The 24,059-nt window shown below is 51.3% G+C and overlaps 2 protein-coding genes across 5 annotated transcripts; one reads left to right on the forward strand and one right to left on the reverse strand.

Moving 5' to 3' along the window:
* Window positions 1-98: 98 nt before the first annotated feature.
* MEA1 (male-enhanced antigen 1) lies at window positions 99-1,909 on the forward strand. Of its 3 annotated transcripts, none has more exons than XM_015071242.3 (4): window positions 99-224; window positions 738-1,018; window positions 1,106-1,208; window positions 1,514-1,909. In XM_015071242.3, the coding sequence occupies exons 1-4, from the start codon at window positions 161-163 to the stop codon at window positions 1,666-1,668; spliced, it is 603 nt and encodes a 200-aa protein (XP_014926728.1). In that variant the 5' UTR covers window positions 99-160; the 3' UTR covers window positions 1,669-1,909. The 3 variants fall into 3 exon arrangements, with proteins under 3 accessions (XP_014926728.1, XP_014926730.1, XP_014926732.1); XM_015071244.3 differs by having other exon boundaries at window positions 103-253; XM_015071246.3 differs by lacking the exon at window positions 99-224 and adding an exon at window positions 234-364.
* On the reverse strand, window positions 1,796-23,628 carry PPP2R5D (protein phosphatase 2 regulatory subunit B'delta). Of its 2 annotated transcripts, none has more exons than XM_027057718.2 (16): window positions 22,840-23,628; window positions 18,127-18,204; window positions 7,114-7,336; window positions 6,665-6,864; window positions 6,467-6,577; window positions 6,253-6,345; window positions 5,688-5,818; window positions 5,495-5,554; window positions 5,282-5,390; window positions 5,014-5,067; window positions 4,552-4,722; window positions 4,319-4,446; window positions 3,562-3,663; window positions 3,394-3,466; window positions 3,148-3,264; window positions 1,796-2,996 (listed from the first exon to the last, which is right to left on the reverse strand). In XM_027057718.2, the coding sequence occupies exons 1-16, from the start codon at window positions 23,092-23,094 to the stop codon at window positions 2,859-2,861; spliced, it is 2,043 nt and encodes a 680-aa protein (XP_026913519.2). In that variant the 5' UTR covers window positions 23,095-23,628; the 3' UTR covers window positions 1,796-2,858. The 2 variants fall into 2 exon arrangements, with proteins under 2 accessions (XP_026913519.2, XP_026913520.2); XM_027057719.2 differs by having other exon boundaries at window positions 7,114-7,330; window positions 22,840-23,442.
* Window positions 23,629-24,059: the final 431 nt, after the last annotated feature.

A 24,059-nucleotide genomic window follows, 5' to 3' on the forward strand; every position in this document is an offset into this window, starting at 1 on the left:
GCCAGGAGCCGAGGGAGGTTGTGCGCCTGTGCATATATGTGTCAAAAAAACCCCCCAAAAATCCTGGACATCACTGGGTAATGTAGTCCTTTGTTGTCGGAGCAGGAGATGGTGGAGGCGGGGCAAGAGGCGTACGGCTTGTCTCTCGTTCGCGTCAATCATGAGCACGGGGAGGGGCTGGAGGACCAGGCGCCCCAGTACGTCCTGCTCCGCCGGAAGTGGAGGTGCGGGTTCAGCCGCGGGCTCTGAGCGGGTGAGGCGCGCGGAAACACCGGCGCCGAGAATCGGTGGGGGCGGGTGGCGGACGCCGCTGCTGGGGCCATTTGAGGGGAGCCCCTGGGGCCTGAAGGGCATTTGTCAGGCGGTACATAGGGGAACCCTTTGGAGAGGGAAGAAGGGGGCGGGTACGCCCTGTCTAGGGGAGCTCGTTTGGCGATCCAGAGTTCCCAAGTAGGGGAGTAGGGGCGGGCGGGGTTCTGGACGGAGTGTCTTTTGGGAAGTGGTATGGTCTCGGGTTGGGCTGTTATTTAAGAATTGGCAGAGCAAGTTCGGTGGGCCTCCGTTCAAGATACGAGTCGGTTTTAATGGTGGAGTGCCCAGGAGAGAGTGGGATGCAGGAAGCTTGGAAGCGGTTAAATGGTTTGCGGACGCAGGAGACCACAAGGAACTGGATGAGTGGCTATAGGTGGACCTGATTTCATCCGATCCCTACCCTCCCGCCCTCCCTGTTCTTGCAGCCCCTGCCCGGATGGCAGCAGTAGTTCTAGGGAGAGACACCATGGGCCCCGAGCGTATCTTCCCCAATCAGACTGAGGAATTAGGGCCGCACCAGGGCCCTACGGAAGGCACTGGGGATTGGAGCAGCGAGGAGCCTGAGGAAGAGCAGGAGGAAACGGGGGCAGGCCCAGCTGGCTACTCCTACCAACCCCTGAACCAAGATCCTGAACCGGAGGAGGTGGAGCTGGCACCGGTGGGGGATGGAGAAGATGTAGTTGCTGATATTCAGGATCGGATCCAGGTATGGTGGAGGCGGCACTATTCTGGCCAGGTGAAGCTGGGATTCCTGAAGTGCTGGACCTGAACTGTCTTCTCTCTGGCTCTTTAGGCCCTGGGGCTTCATTTGCCAGACCCGCCATTAGAGAGCGAGGATGAAGAGGAGGAAGGAGCCACAGGATTGAGCAACCACAGCTCTATTCCCATGGACCCGGGTAAAGGGAGCATGCTTTCATTTTGGAATAATGTTGGAGGAAAGGGACTGGTCAGAACCAGTAAAGAAAGGGAAGTCATAGAGGAACACCCCGTTCCTAAAACAACAGTTTGTCATCTAAGATTTTACAGACTTCAGAATCCAGGTGAAAGTCTATTGTGTTAGACTTGGGTTGTAGGTGGGCTTGCCTGGAAATAACAAGATGGATTTGGCCTCCCTGGTAGCCCAAGGGTTATGGGTTAATTCAAAGAATGGGGAGTGGAGCTGGTCCCATCGTTTCTGTTATCCTGTTTTTTGTGATTTCAGAACATGTGGAGTTGGTGAAAAGGACAATGGCTGGAGTAAGCCTGCCTGCGCCAGGGGTTCCTGCCTGGGCTCGGGAGATATCAGATGCCCAGTGGGAAGATGTGGTACAGAAGGCCCTTCAAGCCCGGCAGGGGACGACCCCAGCCTGGAAGTGACTACCCTGAGAGCTGCCTTATCTCCCTGCATTCCAGGCCAGAACCAGCATAGGACTGAACACATCCCTGGTTGTAATGTCCATCTTCATATTCTCCATCTCCCTTTCCACATCAAGGCAAATCAGACTTCTCAGAGACCCACTTTATTCAGTTCTGTACATATGGGGACATTGGCCCAAGCCCAACCCATCTTAGCATGTATCACTGTGGAGAATAAAGCACCCTATGTACACAGCCAAAAGCTGCACTGCCTGTGCCCCTGGAACCTGGGTCTGGCCCTCTTCAGCCCCTTGCCCCTTCAGGGTGTCTGAAAGGGACAACTGGGGGCCTGCCCAGCATCAGCACAAAGGAAATAAATAGGTGTCGGGGGAGCCATGCTTAGGGCACTGCTCCCTGCTTCCTCCTAGCTTTGGGAACCAACAACATAGGAAAGCAGTCAGCCCCAGGGTGGTCCCTTCCATGTCTGTGATCCCAGGGCTGCTGCTCACCAAAGAGGGGGCACAGGGTAGGGTGTTTGTTCACCCCCTTCTCTTGGTCCATCTGGGCCCTATATTCCATCACCTATGGTCCATAGCGTATGCTTTTCTCCTTTTGACCTCCCCATGTTGTCTTGGTCAGGCAGGGGATAAGAGAAAATAATTCAACCCCATCAGCCTGCACACTGCTGGGGCTGGGGGCCTAATTGTGCCTGTTGGGGGTTGGCTCCCCTCCAGCTACTCACTCCAGGGGCCAATGGGGCTTGACATAACTTTGGTGAGAATAATCTCCTGCTGCTCCCTATATGCTTCTGCAGGGGAGGGAGAGAAGGAAAGACACCTGGAGTTGAAATGAGGATTAAGGGAAGGGGAGAGGAGCATATGTATTCCTGTGTGTATTTCTCAGAGCAGCCTCAGGTAGCTGTGGGGTTAGGAGAGGAGGGGGACAGGCATCCCCAAGTTGTCTGGGCACTGAGGATCTCAGTGCTCAGCCTGTCTGTACTAGCCACAGGGAGGCATGAACACATTTTGGGAAGAAGAGGGACCACTCTGGGGGGGGGGGGTCCCCTGCTTCAAGTGCCACATCCCCTCCCTAGAGTAGCTAGAGAGGCACTGCCTTGCCCCAAGTCAGCCAGTGGGGAGCAGAGGGTGGAGGGCTAGGGCAGCGTCCCAGGGCTGAGTGGGCTGTGGCCCTGTGGTAGGACGGTGAGGGGGTCAGAGAGCCTCCTGGCTGGCAGTTAGGAATTCTTCCGCCCGCTTGTGTGCCTCCAGCGCCTTGATGGTATACACGTCCTGGGGCAGCTCGGACTTCCGCCGAAGCAGTACCTTCTCCTTCTTGATGTCCTTTAGCATCTACGTGTAGGTACGGAGAAGGCGAGGAATGGTAACCGATTCCCAATAAATTTTATGGCTTCCTCCCCTTATTCCTCGGATCTGCCGCTCCTGTCTCCTCTCCCTTTCAGAGCTTTTATTTCTGCTCCCCATTCCCTCTATGCCTTCCCACCTGCACAGCCTCTGTCTCCACCGTCCTCTTCAGAAGTTGGATGTCCTCTGCCGTGGGGGTCTCTGTCTCCATCGAGTACACAGGAGGCAGTGGTGGAGGAGCTCGGAACATGGGATACTGAGAAGGAGAGGAGGCACGAGCAGGTGGTGAGAGCCGCTTCAGAAGTCTGTGGACCTGTCTTGAAACAAACCCTCCCCCAGGCCAAACTGGGCCCCTCAGGTCGGGGCAGCGGCAGGAAAAGCTCACCTGGGGATTGAGTCGGGCCAGCTCCTCGATCTTTTGCCACATCTCTTCTCTTTCCTTCATTCGGAACCGGCCCCTGAGGGAGCAAAGATGGGATAGGCGGTGGGCTTGAAAGAGAAGCAGAGGGAACCTGGGGTGAAGATGGAAGCCCCCAAGTCGAGAGATACTCACTTCTGTTTCTCTGCCTTGTACTGTTGTGTGCAGTCATCAAACAGCTTCTGATTCATCTCCATAAACAGCTTTAGGGCATTGTAGATCAGTCCATGGATTGTCCTGCCACCGGGAAGAAGGATCAGGTACAGGAGGCCTTACTTATACTAAGGGCAGTGCCAGGACCCCAATTTGCTCTCTCCCAGGAGGGGTCTCTGCTAAGAGCTTTCATAGACCCCTGCAGTGTAAGCTTATCGTTCTAGCCAAATCACGTGACTTGAGATTGGCATTTCAGGTTCTTTATAGGCCTTGGTCTGTTTGTCCCTCCTTTGCCTCACCCCGTGCTCTAAGACCTACCTTCTTCACGCTACTTCTATGCCCTGGCCTATCCTAATGGCCTCCCAGCAGCTTAACGGACAGCACCTGCACCACAGTGCACTTGCTTTTGGCTGGAAAGTCTCTTTACGACAGTGGGATCCAGCAAATGCTAAAAAAGATCACATCAGCTTCTCACAGCACAGAATGAAGTCTCTAAAGCTGCAGACTATCTCTGACGGGGAGAAGATAGGATACAAGCCACACTCTACTGTAGGTATTGCAGACATTTCTCACATCGCTGTCTTCTCCCTGGTCAGTTCCTCAAGGGCCTGTCAGTGTGCAGTGGGCACTAGCCCCTGTGCTCAGTGACCCGATGAGACCGCTGGCTCTTCAGTTCTTCCACCCCCTCACAGTTTCCCAAACCAGAGCCCCACCACCCAGCCCTACCCCAGCCGCCTACTTGTTCCAGTGGCTCTTGGAGTTCCTGTAGAGTGCAGGGAACATGATGGGGAGGACTCGGGCAGCATTGTCACTGATCAGGCTCATGATGTACTCATTGTTCCAGTAATAGAGAGCACGCTCTGCCACCTGGTGGGGACAGGTGGGACTCAGCAGGGGTATGGTTCACTCTGCTGAAAACCCTCCTCAGTTTCTAGGAGGCCTGGGGACGGGATATGCTGGTCTGAGTCGCACCTGGAAATGAGGGCTGGAGACACACTTGGCAAGCTGGCGGAAGAGTGGTTCCATCACTTTGCTGAACTCTGAAGGTTCAATGACATCTAGAATCTCCTCTAGCTCATTCAGGAACATGACCTCCTTGGGGCTGTGGGTTTTGGGCCAGAACTTGAGGAGTCCTACAATCACCTGTGAGAAGAGGAGGACACGGGGATAAAATTCTCACTCAACACCTGCCTGCTTCCACAGGAAGCCTTCCTGGCCTCTCTCCCCACCCTGATGGGCACAGCTCAGGTGGCCTCCGCTAACTGGCCTGATTCTGTTTCCTATATATAGGTTTTACTTTTCCTTCAGAGAGGAATCCATGTCACCTGTTGGGCCACATCCCTCCTGAGCACCTGCTTATGGCATTATTCAATAGGCAGACTGGGAAGTTTAATTGACAGGAAGAGGTGTCCTGGGGCTGGGAAGGGGAATTACCGGCTCTGTGAGACTGCTCTCCTTCTCCAGGAACTGTACCACACAGTAAGCCAGCTGCAAAAGGTTGAGGTAGAAAGGAGGTGAGGCGTAGGGTCCGGGTCTCAGAGGGATCAGGGACAGAAGCAAGAGCCCAGAATGGAAGAAGAGGTGTAAAGAGGAATTATCCCACCCACTCCTTCTGCCACCCCCATCCCAGATGGAATATCTTCCCCTCCCTCTCTTTTCTCTGCTGCCAGTGTCAGGGATCATCAGGAGGAAGGCAGCTCACCTGCGGGTGGTAGACACTCAGGGACTTGACCTTGTGAAGGGGAAGCAGGACACGGATGAGGAACATCTTGTGCTCTTCCTTAAGGGGCAAGGCAAAGCCGTTGATGATGCTAGGAGTTATAGGAGGTTTGTTAGCACCAAAGGGCCATCCAAGCTCAGTGCTCCCGTCCCTCCAACCTTCTGCAGGCACGTGTGCCCCCACCCCACCGCTTACCTGCCGAGGATCTCTAAGAGCTCAGCAATCCCGTTGTGATGTTCTGTCTCATAGATGAACCTGAGGGAGGAAAGAAAGGCTCTCGTGACAATCCCCAATGTTCCTCCAGCACTCTGCAGAGTCCCCCTACCTCCCTTCTCCCATCCCAACTTAGCAGGGCTTGCTATGCTCCTAAGCTGGCTCCCGGCCTCACCTGTAGAAGATGTGGTTGATCTGCCTACGGATATAAGCCCGGAGCCCCAAAAACTTGCCGTAGATGCGATGCAAGATGGTCTTGAGGAAGTCCCGCTCTCGAGGATCCTCACTGTCAAACAGGTCCAGGAGCTGGGAGCAGGTGGGAGGAAAAGGTGGTGAATGAGGCAGAAGCCTGGGAAGGTCAGCGCTGGGGTGACATGGATTCCTAGCCAGGGGACACCCAGAGGTTCTCTGGATGGGGGGGGGGGTATGGGGGCAAGTCTCTGGAGAGCAGAGTGATTCCTTTACATAGCTTTCCCCAGTGTGATGTCTGGGTATGCGTGTCTGCATGCCCCACTGATGGGGAAGAGGTAACTCTTGCTAATTTCCTTCAATTATGCTAGAAGCTTGTTAAGAGCAGAGGGATTTGCTTATCCCTCCCCCACCACCAGTCCTTTGCAGCAGACACAGTTGAAAGCCCAAATACTCAACAGATGGAGAAAGGGTGGGGACCTCACTGAGGAGCTGTGGGGCTAGAGTTCATGGACTGGAAGGAGGAAAGGACAGGAACTTCAGGGACTCACAGCAAGGACAAACTTCTGGTCGATATACTTCTTGGCTATGTTTGGCTGGAAATCAGGAGACTCGAGGAAACGTAAGAAAAACTCATACACGAGCTGTCGGGAGCAATAAGCATCCACTTAGGGGGTATTCCCCAAGGACTGAGACATACCCCTTGCTGTCTCAGAGTGCCCCATTCCCTGAAGCCAGGGCCAGCATGCCCCCTCACTGTGGTACCTGGAGATGTGGCCAGGCAGCTTCCAGGGTGGGCTCATCCTCTTCTGGGTCAAACTCGGCCCCGGTGGGGTTCGATGAAGGTGGCAGCGTCCGGAAGAGGTTCACTGAAAACTGAGGGGGAGGACCCAGGTGAGAGCTCCATGCAGGCTTCTCCACAGCCCCCGTCCCTGCCTGCTTTCCCCTTTTCCCTGTGCCCACCATGGTGACAGCCTCGGGGTAAATGGCCTCAGTGACAACATCACGGCTATGGGTGATGTACTCCACCATTTCGTTGAGTCCTGCCCGCTTCACCTCCTTGAATTTGAGGTCACTGAGTGGATCTGATACAAAGTCAAAGAGGACACAGCACTGGCGCAGCTTCTGGATAAAAAGCTCCTCCCGCTCCTGGGTTGGCGAATCTGTAGGGGGAGGCAATAGTCAGTCTCTCCTCCCTAGCCCTTCACTGCCATGCGCTACTTGCCTTACAGGGCCTTCCCCTAACCCATCCTGCTGCCATCCTGCTCCCCTGGCACCCCAGCCCTGGTGGACCTCCCTCTCACATTGTCTAGAACTTCCATCCCCCTCAAATACTCCCAAACCTCCATACAGCCAATGCCCAGTGGCCCCCTAGGCCTGGTGCACCAGCCCCCATGACCTTTTCCAAGTACCTTTCAGGGCAGGAAGCTTCTGCAACTCCCGGTTCTTGCTGAGATTGAAGCGGGAGGAGCTTTGCCGTCGCTCCTTCTTGACAATCTGGGGCCCTCCAGAGTACTTGATTTTGCTGAGCTGCGTTGGGGGCGGTGTGCTGTTGCTGGGACGCTTGTTGGACGATGGGGGCTGGGGCTGGGGCTGCGGCTGCGGCTGGGGCTGAGGCTGGGGCTGGGGCTGGGCCTAGTCAAATAAGTGATTTGTTGAAGTCTGCTCCCCAAGGTACAGCTCCCACCCGGGGCCGCAGCCCATCCTGCAGTCCATCCATGCCTGCACAGGCCTGGGCAGCCAAGCAGCCATCTCCTACCCTGGAGCAGCTCAGGGTCAGAGATGACTAAGGTTTATTATCCCCAGAAGGGGGTGGTCAAGAAGCCGTGTCTCCCAAAATGGTGCCCACTGCCTGTGCATCGAGAGCCTTCAAAATGTTTGTTCTAGTTCACGAACAGGCAAATCTAATTGATGGATTGATGGTGATGGATGTCAGAAAAGTGGCTATCTTGCCAGGGCTGGCAGGGATGTGGGATTGATTGAGAAGGGATCTGAGGAATCTTCTGAGTAATGGAAATGTTCTATATCTTGACTGGATCTGGCAGGTGGTTCGAAGCATAAACATATGTAAAAATTCATTAAGCAGAAAAAAAAAATTCGTTAGGTAGCATACTTGAGATTATTGTACTTTCCCACTTCACTGAATGCATCACATTCTTGGTCAAAAGTTAAAAGAGGGGCGCCTGGGTGGCTCAGTACATTAAGCATCCAACTCTTGATTTCCAATCAGGTCATGATCTCACAGTCATGAGATGGAGTCCCTGCACCAGGATCTGCTCTGAACGTGGAGCCTGCTTGGGATTCTCCATACTACATACAAAAGGCTTTGTGCACACTTTATATATATATATACATATATATATGTATATATATGTATAAATATATATATAGGGCTTTGTGCCCTATTTATAACAGCAAATAAATAAATAAATAAATAATCAATCATGGAGTTAAAATTATGTTCATGAAAACTATGTACTACATGCAATCATACATGGTTCGACTGTAGAAAATATTTACACAGCCATAGTAATTACCCAAAATTGGTGATAAGTACTTTGGGAGGATGGGAAAGGTCTATATTGGATATAAGATGCTAAGACCTTACTTTTCCATAGTAGGAAGTCAATAGATTATATCTAATGCTCAAAAATGAAAGAATTTTAGAGGGGCCTGGGTGGCTCAGTCGGTTGAGTGTCCGACTCGGGCTCAGGTCATGATCTCATGGTTCACGAGTTTGAGCCCCACGTCGGGCTCTGTGCTGACAGCTCGGAGCCTGGAGCGTGCTTTGGATTCTGTGTCTCCCTCTCTCTCTCTGCCCCTCCCTAGTTTGCACTCTCTCTCTCCCTCTCTCAAAAATAAATAAACATTAAAAAAAAATTTTTTGACAAAAGAATTTTTTAAAAAGCAGCAAAAGACTCTTAATTGGGGCGCCTGGGTGGCTCAGTTGGTTAAGTGTCTGACTTCAGCTCAGGTCATGATGTCGTGTTCATGGGTTCCAGCCCCGCATCAGCCTCTATGCGGACAGCTCAGAACCTAAAGCCTGCCTCGGATTCTGTGTCTCCCTCTCTCTCTGCCTTTTCCCTGTTTGTGCTCTCTCTCTAAAGTAAATAAATTAACATTAAAAAGAAAAAAGACTTGGGGCGCCTGGGTGGCTCAGTCGGTTGAGTGTCTGACTTCAGCTCAGGTCATGATCTCAGAGTTTGAGCCCCGCGTCAGGCTCTGGTGCTGACAGCTCGGGAGCCTGAAGCCTGCTTCGGGTTCTGTGTCTCCCTCTCCCTCTGCCCCTAACCCACTCACATTCTGTCTCTGTCTCTCTCAAAAATAAATAAACATTAAAATTTTTTTTTAAAAAAAGACTCTTATTTGGAAGCACAGAAGTCAATTTCCAAGGAAAGGTGGGTTGAAAGCGGTCACCACAAAGCAACAGAATAGGGGGCTAGGCGGGAGCTGCTCCTTTCATTACAAGGCCAAGGGTACTTACTGTCTGACTTTCTGAACAATGTACATGTTGTCATGTTGATAAATTTCAAAATAAAACAAAGCCTAAAACTATGTAATGACAGAAAATTGCTTCCTATGCAAAGTTAAATAAGGATAACACAAAACTGTACATGCAAAATGAACTCACCCACATTACAACACGTGCACAGAACCCAAAGCCCAGTGAAGAGAAGGAAAAAACAACAGCAAGCCACCACTGTTTTTATGACTGTCTCCCATTGTAGCAGAATGACAGATGACTTTTCTCTACTTTTCTCGATTTTCTACAAGCTGACACATTTATATAATGGGAGAAACACAGCTAATTTTTTTAAAGCTATCTCTTTACTCCATCCCAGACACGGGTGTTGGGGCCCCACGAAGGTCACTGTCAGAAGTATACACACAGGTGTTTGCAACGCTGTCCACCCACAGGTACTGTCAGGTAACCACCTGCCGGTAGAGGGGAGAAGCTGGGCCGCAGGACAACCCTTGCCCCCAGAGACTGCAGCAGGATCAGAGGACGGAGGCCATGTCCAGCTGGGTACCCACACCACAGGAGACTGGGTGGCTCAGTGGGTTAAGTGGCTAACTTCAGCTCAGGTCATGATCTCACAGTTCGTGAGTTTAAGCCCCACATCGGGCTCTGTGCTGATGGCACAGAGTCTGTTTGGGATTCTCTCTCTCCCTTTCTCTCTGCTCCTCCCCGGCTTGTGCTCTCTCTCTCTCTCTCTCTCTCTCTCTCTCTCTCTCAAAATAATTAAATTAAAAAAAGAAAAAAAGAATGGGAGAATATGAAATCATCTGGGATGGGGGAAGGGAGGAAGACAGAAATGTTATGCTTTGTAGGCTCTGAATTTTTTATAGAAACAACTATGTCAAGCTTGTGACCTATCTGGGGATCAGAGGAGAGGAGAGACACGCTGCATCCAGCCTGGGGCTGGCCTGTGGGTCCAGTGTAGCTCATTACCTTCTTGGCCATCTGGCCCTCTCCCCCACCTGAAATGATCACCCCAGACACTAACCTAAGGGAGCACAAGGAAATGGGGCAAGATTAGCCGCCACACACCTCTCCTGCCATGACCAGCACTCAGCCGGTGTGATTCTGGTTAGACTGTACAAGGTGTCCTGGGGTCTCTCTTCCTGCACATGGCAGATGGCTCATACCTTGGTGAGGGATAGGAGAGAGAGGCAGAAGCGTGGGGAACCAGACCCACCCCTGCCCTGTGCCTTCATTTCCCGGTTGCAGGAAAAACCAAATCCTTATCTGTGGAGCTTGGTGGTCACAAGCACAGACTCCCACTAGACTGCCTGGGTTTGACTCCTGCTCTGCCATTTATTAGCCAAGTAACCTCCAGAAAGTCAACTAGTCTGTCTACCTCCATTTCCTCATCTGTAAAGTGGGGATGACAATAGTACCTAGCTCATAAGTTTGTAATAACGATTTAAGTGAACGTTATATAGCTGACAGAAGTGCTTTGTAAGAAGTGTCTTCTACTGTTATCACGATTATTTCCCATCCCTAGACTTTAAAAATGCAACCTGGAAATTCCTGAAATTAGCATGCCTCAAGTGTTCCCATGGGTCCGTTATCTTCCTTGGTCTAAAACGGGGGAACCCAAGAAAGCATTTCATCTTTCAAGATCCAGTTTAAGCCCCACCCTCTTCTTTGTCTGTTTCACTGGCTCTGTGATCATCCCCAGTGATGCCTCTTGGCTCGGTGTGTTCACATGTCCAACTAGATAGCAAGTCCCCTGAAAGCCAGGACCCTGGTTTGTACTGTTCTGGGTCCCCTCAAGCACTGGCACCTAACAGGCATTCAATGAAGGTTTGATTGGTTGATTGACAGGGGGCCAGACCTTTCCTGTCCCAAGCCCGGAACCATCAGAACAGAGCACTGTATGGTGTCAGGAGCAGAGTAGGAGGGAGAAACATTAGTTATACCAGGGCAAGGGGCTCAGTGGCAGCTAACGAACAAAACTCTGAGGAAGAGCATGTCCTTCTCCATCGTCCCAGATAAGAAAGACACTTTGCACCTCCACAAACCGCACACTGAGGGGATGTCTAGGGAAAGAGGCATTCGCCCAGAAGGAGAGAAGCCAGGCCTCGATTTTCTCTGCTAACAGAGAAATGGGCAAATCTGTGGTTTCCCATCTATTCTCCAAGTCAGGTTAAGAGAACAGAGGGTCACATGGCTAAAAATCAAAGTTTAAAAACCAGTAGAGGGGCACCTGGGTGGCTGAGCTGGATTTCGACTCAGGTCATGATCTCTCGGTCCTGAGATCGAGCCCCATGTCAAGTCCGTATTGGGCGTGGAGCCTGCTTGGGATTCCCTCTCCCCCTCTCCTTCTGCTCCTCCCCTGCTCATGCTCTCTCTAAAAAAAATTTAAAAATAAAATAAAAATAAAAACCAATAGGTTGATGCCTGAGGTCCCTTCTCCACTAGGAATGCATCATTGAAGGCAGGGGTGGCTGGAGAGCTGCTGAGCTTAGCTTGTCCCACCTCACCCCACTGGGCCACCTGGTTTTATAAGGACCATTGGCTCCCAGGCCCCACACACAAGAAGCATCTGAAAGACAGCTGGTCCAGTCAGCAAAGCGCCTGGCTGCCAAGCCTCAATGAGGCATCCCCTGGTCTATTCACTCTTCAATAGGAAACATGCTTGTCAGCATGAGGCATGGGGCTATGCCAGTGACTCACTTCATGTCCAACTCTTTCCTCTAAAAACTTCAGCCTTTTTTTTTTTATCATTTTTTAAAAGATTTTATCTTTTAGTAATCTCTACACCCAACTTTGGGCTCGAATTTATAATCTCGAGATCAAGAGTCACATGCTCCCCCGACTGAGCCAGCCAGGCACCCAGTAAAAGCTTCAGCTTTTAACTTTTCTACTGACCTGGGCTGCAGGTGGGAGGCAGGTGAGTCCCCTGGGGAACCTTCCGCAACTATCACCATCACTGGTGAACGCTGACCGAAGGCAACCCAGCCAACCTGGCCATTTCCTCTGCCTGAAGTGCCTTCTCCTCCCACCTCCAAGAAGCCTTCCTAGATTTGGGCCTCCAGCAGTCAAGTGGTACTTGGAATTTATGCACCACACTCGCACTCAAGAGACTGCAACTAAACTTGCCCATTCTGAACCAACCCTAGTCCAATTTGATCCTAACACAATCACCATTAATAATCAAACCCAAATATTTAAACCTAAAATAAGAGATAGAAATATAAATTAAGGGGGCGACTGAGAGGCTCAAATGGGCATCCAACTCTTGATTTGGGCTCAGGTCATGATCTCACGGTTCATGGGATTGAGCCCTGCACTGTTATTGTTACTTGGAATTCTCTCTCTCCACCCTTCCTCCTGCTCACACCAGCTCTCTCTCAAGACATGTTTTTAAAAATTAAATTAAATTAAAGAAAAAAAAGAAATATAAATTAAGTACTATAGAAAGTATTGTAAAGGGGCACCTGGCTAGTTTGGTTGGTAGAGCATGAGACTCTTGATCTCAGGGTCCTGAGTTGAAGTCCCACATTGGGTGTAGAGCTAACTTGAAAGAAAGAGGGAGAGGAGAGGAGAGGAGAGGGGAGGGGAGGGGAGGGGAGGGGAGGGGAGGGGAGGGGAGGAGAGGAGAGGAGAGGAGAGGAGAGGAGAGGAGAGGAGAGGAGAGGAAAGGAAAGACAGAGAGATGTATTGGGGCACCTGGGTCAGTTAAGCATCCAACTCTTGTTTTCAGCTCAGGTCATGATCTCACATTCATGGGTTCAAGCCCCATGTCGGGCTCTGCGCTGGCAGCGTGCAGCCTGCTTGGGATCCTCTCTCTCCCTTATCTCTCTGCCCCTCCCCTGCTCGCACATGCACTTTCTATTTCCCTCTCTAAATAAATAAACATTTTTTTTAATTTTTAAAAAGTGTTGTCAGAAAAAGATGAAAGGTAAAACAGTGAAAAACTCACAATGTCACAGCTTTTGCATAATCAATCACCCAGTCAAATAAAGATCATTTTAGTTTAAAACCCCAAAAAATTGCAGAGGCATTCTCTCCTATCCTGACACCTAGAGCTCTATCTAGCTGAACTAAATTATTTCCTTCCTTCATTTATTCAATGACCATCATGCTAAGCCTTAGAGATTAAAGGGTAGCCCCTGCCCTCAAAGAGCTCACAGTCCAGTGGGTGAGACCAACACACGGGCAGCTCTTGGTACCAGGGAAATGAAAAAACAGAGTGCCACCAAGGATACGGGAACACAAACTCTGCCAGAAGAATGAGTGAAGCTGTTCCTGAAGAGGTAACTTTTGATTTGCTCTCAAAGGACAAACATGAGCTCAGCAGGCAAAAGAACAAAGCAGCTGGGGGTGGGGGGGCTCCAGGGTGGCTCAGTGGGTTGAGCCTCCTACTTCGGCTCAGGTCATGATCTTACAGTTTGCGGATTTGAGCCCCGCATCGGGCTCTGTGCCAACAGCTCAGAGCCTGCAGCCTGCTTCGGATTCTGTGTCTCCCTCTCTCTCTGCCTTTCCCCCCGCTCACACTCTGTCTCTCTCTCAAAAATAAACAAAAAAAAAAAAAAAAAAAAAGGAACAAAGCAGAAAAATAAAGTAGTCCATGCCAATGGAATCTCATCAATAAGGACCCAGAGTTATAAAAGGGCTTGTATCAGGAGATGGGAAGTCCAGCAGAGTGAGAAACCAGGATGGGTGCTAGAAAAATAAGGCAGGGCCCCCTCAGAGGGGTCCAGAGTGTGAATTTGAATTTTAACTTAAAAGCAATGAGATGCCAACAGAGCTTTTTCTTTTTATTTTTTTAACGTTTTATTTATTTTTGAGCGACAGAGCATGAGTGGGGGAGGGGCAGAGAGAGGGAGACACAGAACCCGAAGCAGGCTTCAGGCTCTCAGCTGTCAGCACAGAGCCGGATGCAGGGCTCAAACTCACGAAACATGAGATCATGACCTAAGCCGGAGTCGGACACTTAATGGACTGAGCCACCCAGGCGCCCCAAACCAACAGAGCTTTTTAAGTAGAGGACTGATAAGACAGAAGAATGTTTTTAGGGCAACAATTTTGCCTACTGGGAGGACAGGCGGACATGGAGGGACTGAGATAATTTCTTCCTCCCTCTGTCCCCGCTCCCAGAACTCAGGACAGGGCACACCACCGAGTGGAGTCCAGGGCAGTGAACTGCTGTCTCCAGAGACAGAGCAGGAAAGACCCTTGCCTGCAGCGATAGGTCAACAGTGAGTCTTATCCAATCTCTCAAGGCTCCTTTCCGTTCTAAGACTCTTCCAGAATCTTAGACACAGGGTATCACGTCATTAAGAACACAGGAGGGGTGCCTGGGTGGTTCAGTCGGTTAAGCTCCCAACTCTTGATCTCAGCTCAGGTCTTGATGTCAGTCAGGGTTGTGAGTTCAAGGCCACACTGGGCTCCACGCTGGGTGTGAAGTCTACTTTAAAAATAAATAATGAAGTCTAAACAAAAAACAAAAACAAAAACACACAGAATTGGCTCGTGAGCCACAGCACACTGGGTTGAATTCCAGCTCTGCTGTTTACCAGCTGAGTAAGAGCTATTTAACGTCACCAAGCCTCAGTTTCATCTGTAAAATGGGGATGATGACTGATAACAGAATGACCTCAGGGGAGTGTTGTGAAGATTAAATGAGATTAAAAGGTTAAATGCAAGCAAAGGTCTTAAGACAGCACCTGGGAAGTTGAACAGTGTCAACCCAACATCTGTGAACGTGACGTAACTTACAAATAGGGTCTTTGTAGACATAAACAAGTTGGGGTGGGCCCTAAATCCAATGTGACTAGTGTCTTCATAAGAAGAAAATGTGGACACGGGGCGCCTGAGTGGCTCAGTGAGTTAAGCATCTGACTTCGGCTCAGGTCATGATCTCAGGGCTCACGAGTTCAAGCCCCATGTCCGGCTCTGAGCTGACAGCTCACAGCTCGGAACCTGGAGCCTGTTTCGGATTCTGTCTCCCTTTCTCTCTGCCCCTCCCCCGCTCATACTCTGTCTCTCTCTCTCTCTCAAAAATAAATTAAACAAAAACAAAAAAAGAGGAAGGAAGAAAATGTGAACACAGAGACACTCAGGGCAGAACCCCATGTGAAGGTGAAGGTGGAGGAGGAGACTGGAGTGATGCATCCATAAGCCAAGGAACACTGAGGACTGTTAAAAACCACCAGAATCTAGGGAGAGGTACAGAAGAGATTCTTCCCTAGAACCTCAGAGGGACATGGCCTACTGATGCCTCGATTTCAGATTTCTGGCCTCCAGGACTGTAAGAGAATAAATCTCTGTTATTTTAAGCCACCTAGTTTGTGGTCATTTGTTATGGCTGCCCTAGGAACCTAACACACAAGTAACTGCTCAATAAACTAAATGGTGGCTGCTGGAATTATTACATCAATTGGAAAGGCTCTGGCAAATGCATGACACAGGGTAAATTTGGCTAGAAGAGCCCCAAATTCTGGACTAGAAAAACAGCAAGGGAAGGACTGTGCCAAACAGCTTTGGATGACCTGAGCCTCATAGCCTGGCCCCCAACTTTTCCACCATCCCTCTGCCTGGGGCCACATGGGTACATGTCTGGAAAATCATGCAGCATTTCTGCATCTGCCTTGTACAGGTAAGCCCTGAGCACCATTTCACAAAACAGAGCCCCAGGTGAACTCAACACTCTCCTTTTTCAAATAGATGTGTCCAGAAAGACAGTGGAGAAATCCTAGCAGTTGGTCTCAGCCTATTTCCTAACTTGTTTGAGCTTTCATTTTCCTATCTGGGAAAGGAGAGGGTTAGACTCCAAGGTTACTTCCAACACTTAGGTTTACTTATTTAGCCACGAATGCATTCAAATCCTGGCACCTGTAATGTGCCAAGCCCTTGGGCGGCTCAAAGGGAAGCAAAGGGAAACCTCAAGGAGCTCACTCACGTGCTAATAACACAAAAGTTAAAATGGATAAACAATGAATTCACACCAAATTGTTTAATTACAGCCGTGTAAATGCTGCTGTGGGGCGGTACTGGAGCTAGTAGAGCAAATAGCCAGAGCCCTGACCATGTCCTGGTGGGGAGGGAGGGGGAGGCAGTCAAGGAAGGCTGCTTTTAGGACAAGACATCCAATCTATCTAGTAACTGAACAAGTAGGAGTTAGGCAAAAGATGAGAACAGCCCCCTAACTATTCCTTTCTGTCCCTTTAAATCCCATTTCTATGTCTCTCTTGCTGCTTTGAATGTCAGTTGCCAGCTCCCAGCCACCTTCCCTGTGGGTCCCACAGATGTCACCATTCCTAAAGGGGAGACTGGGCCCAGAGGGAGTGTTTCCCAGGAGCGCTGACTGATGAGTTATTAAGAACCAAGTGCATAAGGGGCACCTGGCTGGCTCAGTTGGTGAAGCAGGTGACTCTTGACCTGAGGGTTGTGAGTTCAAGCCCCACACTGGGCGTAGAGATTACTTAAAAAAATAAAAAATAAAATAAAAATGCCCACCCTGCCCTCTCCCCTCCCCCCCCCACCCCGCCCAAAGAACAAAACACATGAGCATACAGACGTGGGGAAGAAACAAGGTGCCGGCTGCTTTCAAGCAGCATACCCAGCTCCCCTCCCTCAGAGTCCACAGTCTGGTGGAGAGAAACCCACGTTGGAAAAATAGTTACAACAAAAAGTGATAAGGTCTATCCTGGAGACATGTTCAAATTACTGTTTAAGGGCAAAGGAAGGAGGAATTCATCTTCTGTGGTCCTCAACTCCCATGTCTGTAAAATGGGGAACACCTGCCCTGCTTCTTCTGATTACTCAAATGAGGCCTAAAATGAAGGTCAGGGGTGTGGGAAGTGCTCAGATCTCTTTAGAGGTGACAGGGACCAGAAGTACATAGAAAAGTCTAAATCCAGGATTAACTCCAATACTTGCTAATCGATTTCTTCTCCTCCCCAAATCCACAAGCCCTGCCCATAATCACAGAGATGTTTCCTGTTGTCCTCTATGGCTCTAAACAGTTGAGAACAGGAGAGAAGAAGCAGAGGGGCGCCTGGGTGGCTCAGCCAGTTAAGTGTCTGACTCTTGATTTCGGCTCAGGTCATGATCTCACGGTTCATGAGACTGAGCCCCTCCACATTGACCGCATGGAGCCTGCTTGGGATTCTCTCCCCCCCCCCCCCGCCCCTCCCCCGCTCACTCACACGCTCACGCTCTCTCCCTCTCAAAATAAACAAACAAACAAACAAACAAAAAAGCAGAGAAACCAAGGATCACCAGTTTCTGAGTAAGATGGGTACTTACTTGCTCAACATGTTCACAGGACCGGCCACCATCTTGAGCATCGCATTGAGCACACTCCCAAACTCTCCTGGACATACTCTGGACTTAAGTCTCTCCACCCTCCAGTGCTCTCTCTGCTTGCCATTTATTGCTTTACAGCCCTAGACTTCCAAGCTGTGCTGACCTCTGCTCATCACTGTCCTTTAGCAGGTTCCCATTGGATCAGAACCAAGGGCAGTGGGCCCAGCCCTGGCCGGCTCAAGGACGCCAGCCACTCCCACCCCTTCCCCACCCCAAGCCATGCCAAAGCCACTTATTCCCCACTGAGCACCCTTGTACTTTTTCCCTTCCCCCCCAGCACCTGCTACCCCTAGCTTTTCATTCTAAGGAAAAAGGAATTCTTACCACGCAAGGTTGGCAGACAGAGAAATAACTTTCACAAGAATTGCTGGGGAGTCTGAAGAACTGCAGAGCGTAGTTGCTCTATACCAGCCGAAGGGGCAGGCTGCCTGACTGAAGGCAGCTACCTGGCTGGGCTGTCCAAGCTCCTCCCAGGCTGTGGAAGGCCCCTTCCCTTCTGCCTGGATCACATCTGGCCCCCTGGGATCCCTCACCCCACTAGCCGTCGAGCAGTTGGAGCTGGTGCCTGCACCGTAACTAGAGCCGTGCCCACTTTCATTACCTCCTCGGCGCTCTCGCCGCCACCATCCTTGCCCGAGCTGCTGGGCTTGGTCGTGCCTTTGGCAAGCTTGGGGGTCTCCTGAAGGGGGAAGATGGAGGTAGTCAGCAGATGCCAGGAGAAGGGAGAGGCCTCATCTGGACTGCTTAGGTCTGTGTTGTAATTATCCTCTGTCCAACGGAAGTAATCAGTCAGAACCACTGAACATCTACCCTGTACCTAGCCCAGGGGAGGAGGACTTGGGATACACAAAGGGAGTCCCTCCAAAGAGTTTGGAATGTGGTGAGGAAGACATTGCTAAGACATAGTAATGAAGCATGATAATAATGATCTGTCTACTCACATGGCTGCTGTATGAGTAAGGGCCCCGGAGAGCCTCTGTCAAGGAAGAACCAGGGTGTGGAGCTTTAAGGAACAAGCTATTCTGTCTGGCTTCTGGCTAGAGCGGGCAGGGGGGGGGTGCCTAAGGTTCTCATGCTGGAGGAGACAGAGTCACCACTCTCCCCCAAGGCCATCTGCAAAGACCTGGAGGCCTTTTTTTGTAAATTACAAATAACATCCAGACTAGAGGGTGCTATTGGCATGATCAGGTATAGGAATTATCCCTAAGAGTGCCTTGGTGGACAAGCACGGGGACAGGGATGGGGGTAAGACCCTGAACTGCTACAAGGATGAGCGCTAGTCCGAAGTCTCCCTCGGGAGCCGGGCCGCTGGCTCAGAGCCCTGGCCTGCCTGGCGTCTCTTCCTCTGCCTCAGGCCAAAAAAAGCAACTGCACAGGGACAGGATGGGGAAAATGTGAAAAAGACTTGGGGATTTAGGTCTGATTGCAAGCTCCACACAAATCCTTCATGTGCCAGGGTTGCCCCAGCACCCCATGACCTTCTGTCCAGTTAGCAAACGGAGTGCAGAGCTCTTGGCATGGGGAGGGGACATGGAAGTGCCCCTGTGCTTGGCACTTGATGGAGCTGTTCAGGAGGATCTGGTTCCATCGTGAGCATCCGACTTTGGGAGGGACAAAGACAAATCCTAGGTTTTCTTCTGGCGAAATACAACCCATACTGGGAGTAGATTCAAAAGCCTGTCCTGAGAGCAACAGCTGCAAGGCTGGGATGGCTAATGATGGAGGGGAGGAGTCCCAGCAGTAGGCGAGCACGAGAGGGTTTTACGAATAAATGAAGGGCTGCCATGTGGACTAAAGATGCAACTTGCTCTATGTGGATCCAGGAGCCCAAGAGGCATGGGCTGAAGTGGCAGGAAGACAGGCTGAGGCTCCGAATAGGAAGGATCTTCTCCTGAAGCAGCTGCACAGAAACCGGCTGTGTGTAAGCTCCCCAGTCCTGAGAGCATTCAAGCAAAGGAGCATTCGTGACTCTTCTAATGCATGGGCAGGAGGGGTTTGAGCCCTAAATGAAGACTGTCAGAGGACCTTGGAAGTCACTTTCGGCTCTGAGATTCTGACACTTGATGGCAACTGCGCCCCTTCAGTGACAAGTGTTAAGTCACACTGACTATGGGGGCACAAGGATTTCTGGGAGAACAGAGCTCTGCGTGGGCTGGAGGAGGGGGCAGGGAGGATGAGAGCCTTTCCCAGGTGGGGAGCAGCTCCAGGTGTCAGCCAGCAGGAAGGCGCTCCTTTGGGCTGAGCACTCTCCCAGCTGCCCACTGACCAGGCTGGCAGGCATACCGACCCCTTGCCAAAGGGCCAGGGAGTGTGGCTGAGAGCATGGCGTGTAGAGGCAAAGGATGAGGGGCGCAGGCAGGAGTCACTGAGGTGACCGCACATACCTCGGACGTGGGCCTCATGGACAAAGCTGACCCACCTTTATACATGTCACATCTCTCTACTTGACCACAAGCTCCTTCTCCGCCAGCCCTACAGCACTTAAGCATACCTAACAGGGAGTGTGCCGTGAGAATCCCAGCTGCCTGGTTATGTGGGCGTGTGTGGGGGCATGGGGAAACCACGCCCACCACTCTTGCTCCCCGGCTCCTGCAGAACAGGTCAAGTGCACACAACACAGTGCAGCCCAACCGTCACTTGCGGCCTGGAACCGGGGTTTGGAGCCCACACTGTGTTTGGGGCCCAACTCTTACTAGCTCTGGAATTGTAGGCAGGTTAACTAGCCTCTCTGAGCCTCAGTCCTCCTCTTTTAAGTGACAACAATCACACTACCTAATTCCCTTTAGCACAGTGTCCAGCACATGAAAATCCCAATGTTAGCCCGTTATTACTATTATTAAAAACAAGAAGAAAGTGGAAAGGAGCAGGGGCATGCCACCTGGGAACCTAAAAGAGATTCAGTCCTAGATCAGAACATGAGGGAAGAGGAGGGAAGCAAATCCCCCAAGGGACTGACTCAGCACCCATCTATTGAGGGCCTACTGTGTGCAAGGAAGAGGCCAAACCAAAATGGAGTTATTATCTCAAGGGGGAAGAAAAGATTTATCCACAATTAATTCCAGTCCAAGGGAGCAAAAAGGACCATACGTGACCTATCAAGTGTTCCACAAATCCTGAGGAGGGGAGAGCTCACTGGGAAGTGAGGGTTCAGGAAAGGCTTCAGGGAGAAGGTTGTGAAGGATGGCCAAGACTGGGACCAGCAGAGATGAAGGAGAAAGGACAGAGGTGATGGATGTGCAATAAAGATCCTCCTCTCTGTCCCCACCCCATCTGGGCAAAGCTCAGTCACTCTGTCACCGACCTCTCCCTCAGGGCTTGTTAACCATTGAAGGAGGCCAAATGCAACTGGAAATCAAAAGCAGAAAGTTAAACCTTGAAAGGAATCAGAGATGCCTGGTTCTGTGCAACCCAATTCTTCCAATGTTGTTTCCCAGCCAAATACTATGGTCAAATATCTATGGTTCCAGCAAGTCTAAGAATTTTTCTTCTCAATCACCTAGAAGAGGAAGGCTTACTGTAGATGGGACAGTGTCTGTCCCATTTTAGTATCAGACTAAAAACTACAGATGGGTGGGGACTTCACCAGCTTCCCCTGAATTTCATGCCCCTCCACGCTCCTTGAAGGAACCCCCTTAGCCTCTGGTGTGGCTGAATTGTGTGTGCATCATTCACAGCTAAGCTGCCCAAACCACTTCAGCAGACCCACTCCCCAAGGACACAGGGCCTGGGTGGGGAACACAAACCTGCCAACCCAGGACCCCAGGAGGTTCAGTGCCTAGTACACCATCACCAACCCTACACTCAGAACCTCTGGCCCTGTGAAGTTATGGAGACAACCCAGAATCAGAGCTGCCTGGGAAATCTCCAAAAGCCCCAGGATAAAGAGTTGAATTGATAAGGTCAGAGATGGCAGCCCAGCAACCAGCCAATCAGAGGGCAAATGAAAGTAAGACACCTCTGGGGTCATAAAGTGGCTGAGCAGAGCACCAGGCCAGAGCCAGCCCCACCACGAGGGGCCAGCCCCAGGAAAGGAGAAGCTGGGGGAGGCTGGAACTGGTATCCTAGCATCCTCTGTGTGAGTCTGTACCTCAAAGGAACCACACCTCTGAGTCAGACCTCAGCAACAGCAGGAAATAGAAGGTAGAGAAAGGCAGGGATGAAGAACAGGGGCAAGAAGGCAATATGGAAATAGAAGAGGAAGGTGAAAGAAGGCAACATCAAGAAACAAGCCTGTATCAGGACACCATGACAAAGTCAAGGGTGCCCAGGGGTTGGCTGGCCTTTGGGGTAAGAAGGAAAATTAATCTGATAGTAAGGGCAGATTCCCAATTTGAGGATAGTGTAGCCCAGGAAAGGCAGGAATCCAGCACTGCAAAACTGGAAAAATGCAAAGGTTACCCTAAGATTAGGAAAAGGAGAGGACCTTGCTCAGATTAGGAAAGGTAACTGATTTAGGATGAACCTGCAAATCGGTTGATGCCTGTTAGGGGGGCTTTGGTACAAAGGAGGCCTTTAAGTCAAGAGACCTGATATTGCAGCTGGGCCTCCAAACAGGCTGTGTGACCTTGGCCAAGTCCCTTCCCCTGTCGGGGCCTCAGTCTCCTCATCTGTATCACTAAGGATTACGCTGAATGCGCTCAGTGGTCCCTTCCAACACTGACGTTCTGAGGTTCCATCAACAGAAGGAAGGGCTCAGTCCTGGCTTACAAGTTTGTGTGTGAAGGAAGAACTAGAGGGAGGGGCCTAGGCCAGATTTGGTGGAGGAGAGAGAAAGCAGAGCAGTTCTAGGTCAAGGTGCTTGGCGGGGAGGGAGAAGGGGCTGTAGGGGACGGTGGAGAAGGCCGGCCCAGGCCCAGGCCCGGCGCGTAAGAAAAGGGAAGGGGCTGCGCGCAATGGGGGGCGGGGGGGAGGTGGGCTGGAAGGAGGTGCGGTCTCAGATGAGGGGCTGTCCCAAACGGGTAACCGGGTGGGGAGTGGGGAGAGTGGGGTGGGGGCGGGAAGAAAAAGCAGGGGAGTGACCTGGGAGTGGAGCAGATCTGGAGGGAGGTGGTTACCCTGGGCCGGGGGGTAGGTGAGGGGAGGAAAGGAGGGAGGTGTACGCGGGGGACTCTATCCCAGGCAAGGTGAGGGAGCTTTTCCAGCTGCGGCACAGGCTGGGGGTGCGGCTAGCGGCGGGGGCGGAGGGCTGGCCCCGGGAGTCCTGCGGGGGCCGGACGGGAGGGTCAGTCTGGGGCTGTCCCGGGCCTGGCTCGGCCTCTCCCAGTGCTCCGCGCAGGCCCCAAGGCGGAGGCGCGAAGAAAAGGGCCACGCTCACCTTCTCCTTCTTCAGTTTATAGGGCATCTCGGCCCGTCCGGACCCAGCCCGGCTCCTGCGGCCCCGCTCCGGCTCCGGCTTTGCTCGGCCGCACTCGGCCCGCTCGGCGTCTCTTCGCCACCGCCTGCGCGCTGCGCCCGGGTCGAGCGGTGTCTGCGCCTCCAATTGGCCCAAACTCTTACAAACCTGCCTGACAACCAGGCGCCGCCTCCTTGGATTGGTTATTGGGGCCAAGCTGCTTCCTTTTTTTCTCATTGGAAAGGAAGAGTACAAACCGCCAGGGTTCGTCTCCCAGAATTGGCTGAGTGGGAGGTCCCGCCCTAAAGTGGGTCGAGCTTAACGAAGGAGGTGGGGAAAAGGGGAAGCCCTAGCTTAGCACCGAGTACCGCACTCGGGCGTCTGGTGTGCGTCGGCCTCTGCCATTCTTTTGCAGCCGGTTCCCTTCTAAAGTGGTTCTCACTTTCCCCGCTCTGCTCCTTCGCCCAGTACGAATGGAAGGAAAGAAGCCCTAAAATGAAGGGCACCTTTCTTCATCTGGGCAATTACCACTAATTGCATATGCAAAATTAGCGGAGAGAGCTCCCAAGAGTCCTCCAGGGCATCCGTTTCCTAAACGAGGCATGCAGAGAATCAAAGGCGAAGGCTGGGTGACTGGGACCTTGGTGAGATGAGATGAGAATCCTGAGTTTGTTACAGTTTTGGAAAGAGGGTCCCCGTTGCTACTGCAAGTGCTCTGGGATTGGGGAACCAGCTAGATAGGAACCCTTGGGAATACAGAGGAAAAGCTACCTCGTTGTTTGTTGAGTGTCTCAGGAAATGCATCTTACTCCCACCCTGCCCAAGCCAATGTCCTAATGGATAAGATCATTTCCTGCCCTCAAGGAGTTCACTGGTGAAGTTCACAGACTTGTATAAACAGATGCTTAAGATACAATGTAATAAATTACACAAACCTAGAGGTGGCTGGAAGAGTATGTTTCAGAAAGTTGACTCCAGTAGACGATTTACTATGTGAAGAAATTGGAGAAGGCTCTAGAGAACAAAAGCCTGTGACCCTTGACCAGGAGAGCAACCTTACAAGACAAAGACCATGGGCATGGAGAAGAAAGGACAGAATTGGGAAATGTGTACAATCAACAGGACTTGATGATTCATTGGAATGTGGGGAAGATGGTAAAGGAAAGGGAGGAGTTGAAGATGAGTTCTGGAGCTGTCAGAAA

Source organism: Acinonyx jubatus, chromosome B2 (genome assembly GCF_027475565.1).
Source record: "Acinonyx jubatus isolate Ajub_Pintada_27869175 chromosome B2, VMU_Ajub_asm_v1.0, whole genome shotgun sequence".
NCBI classification, from domain to species: domain Eukaryota; kingdom Metazoa; phylum Chordata; class Mammalia; order Carnivora; family Felidae; genus Acinonyx; species Acinonyx jubatus.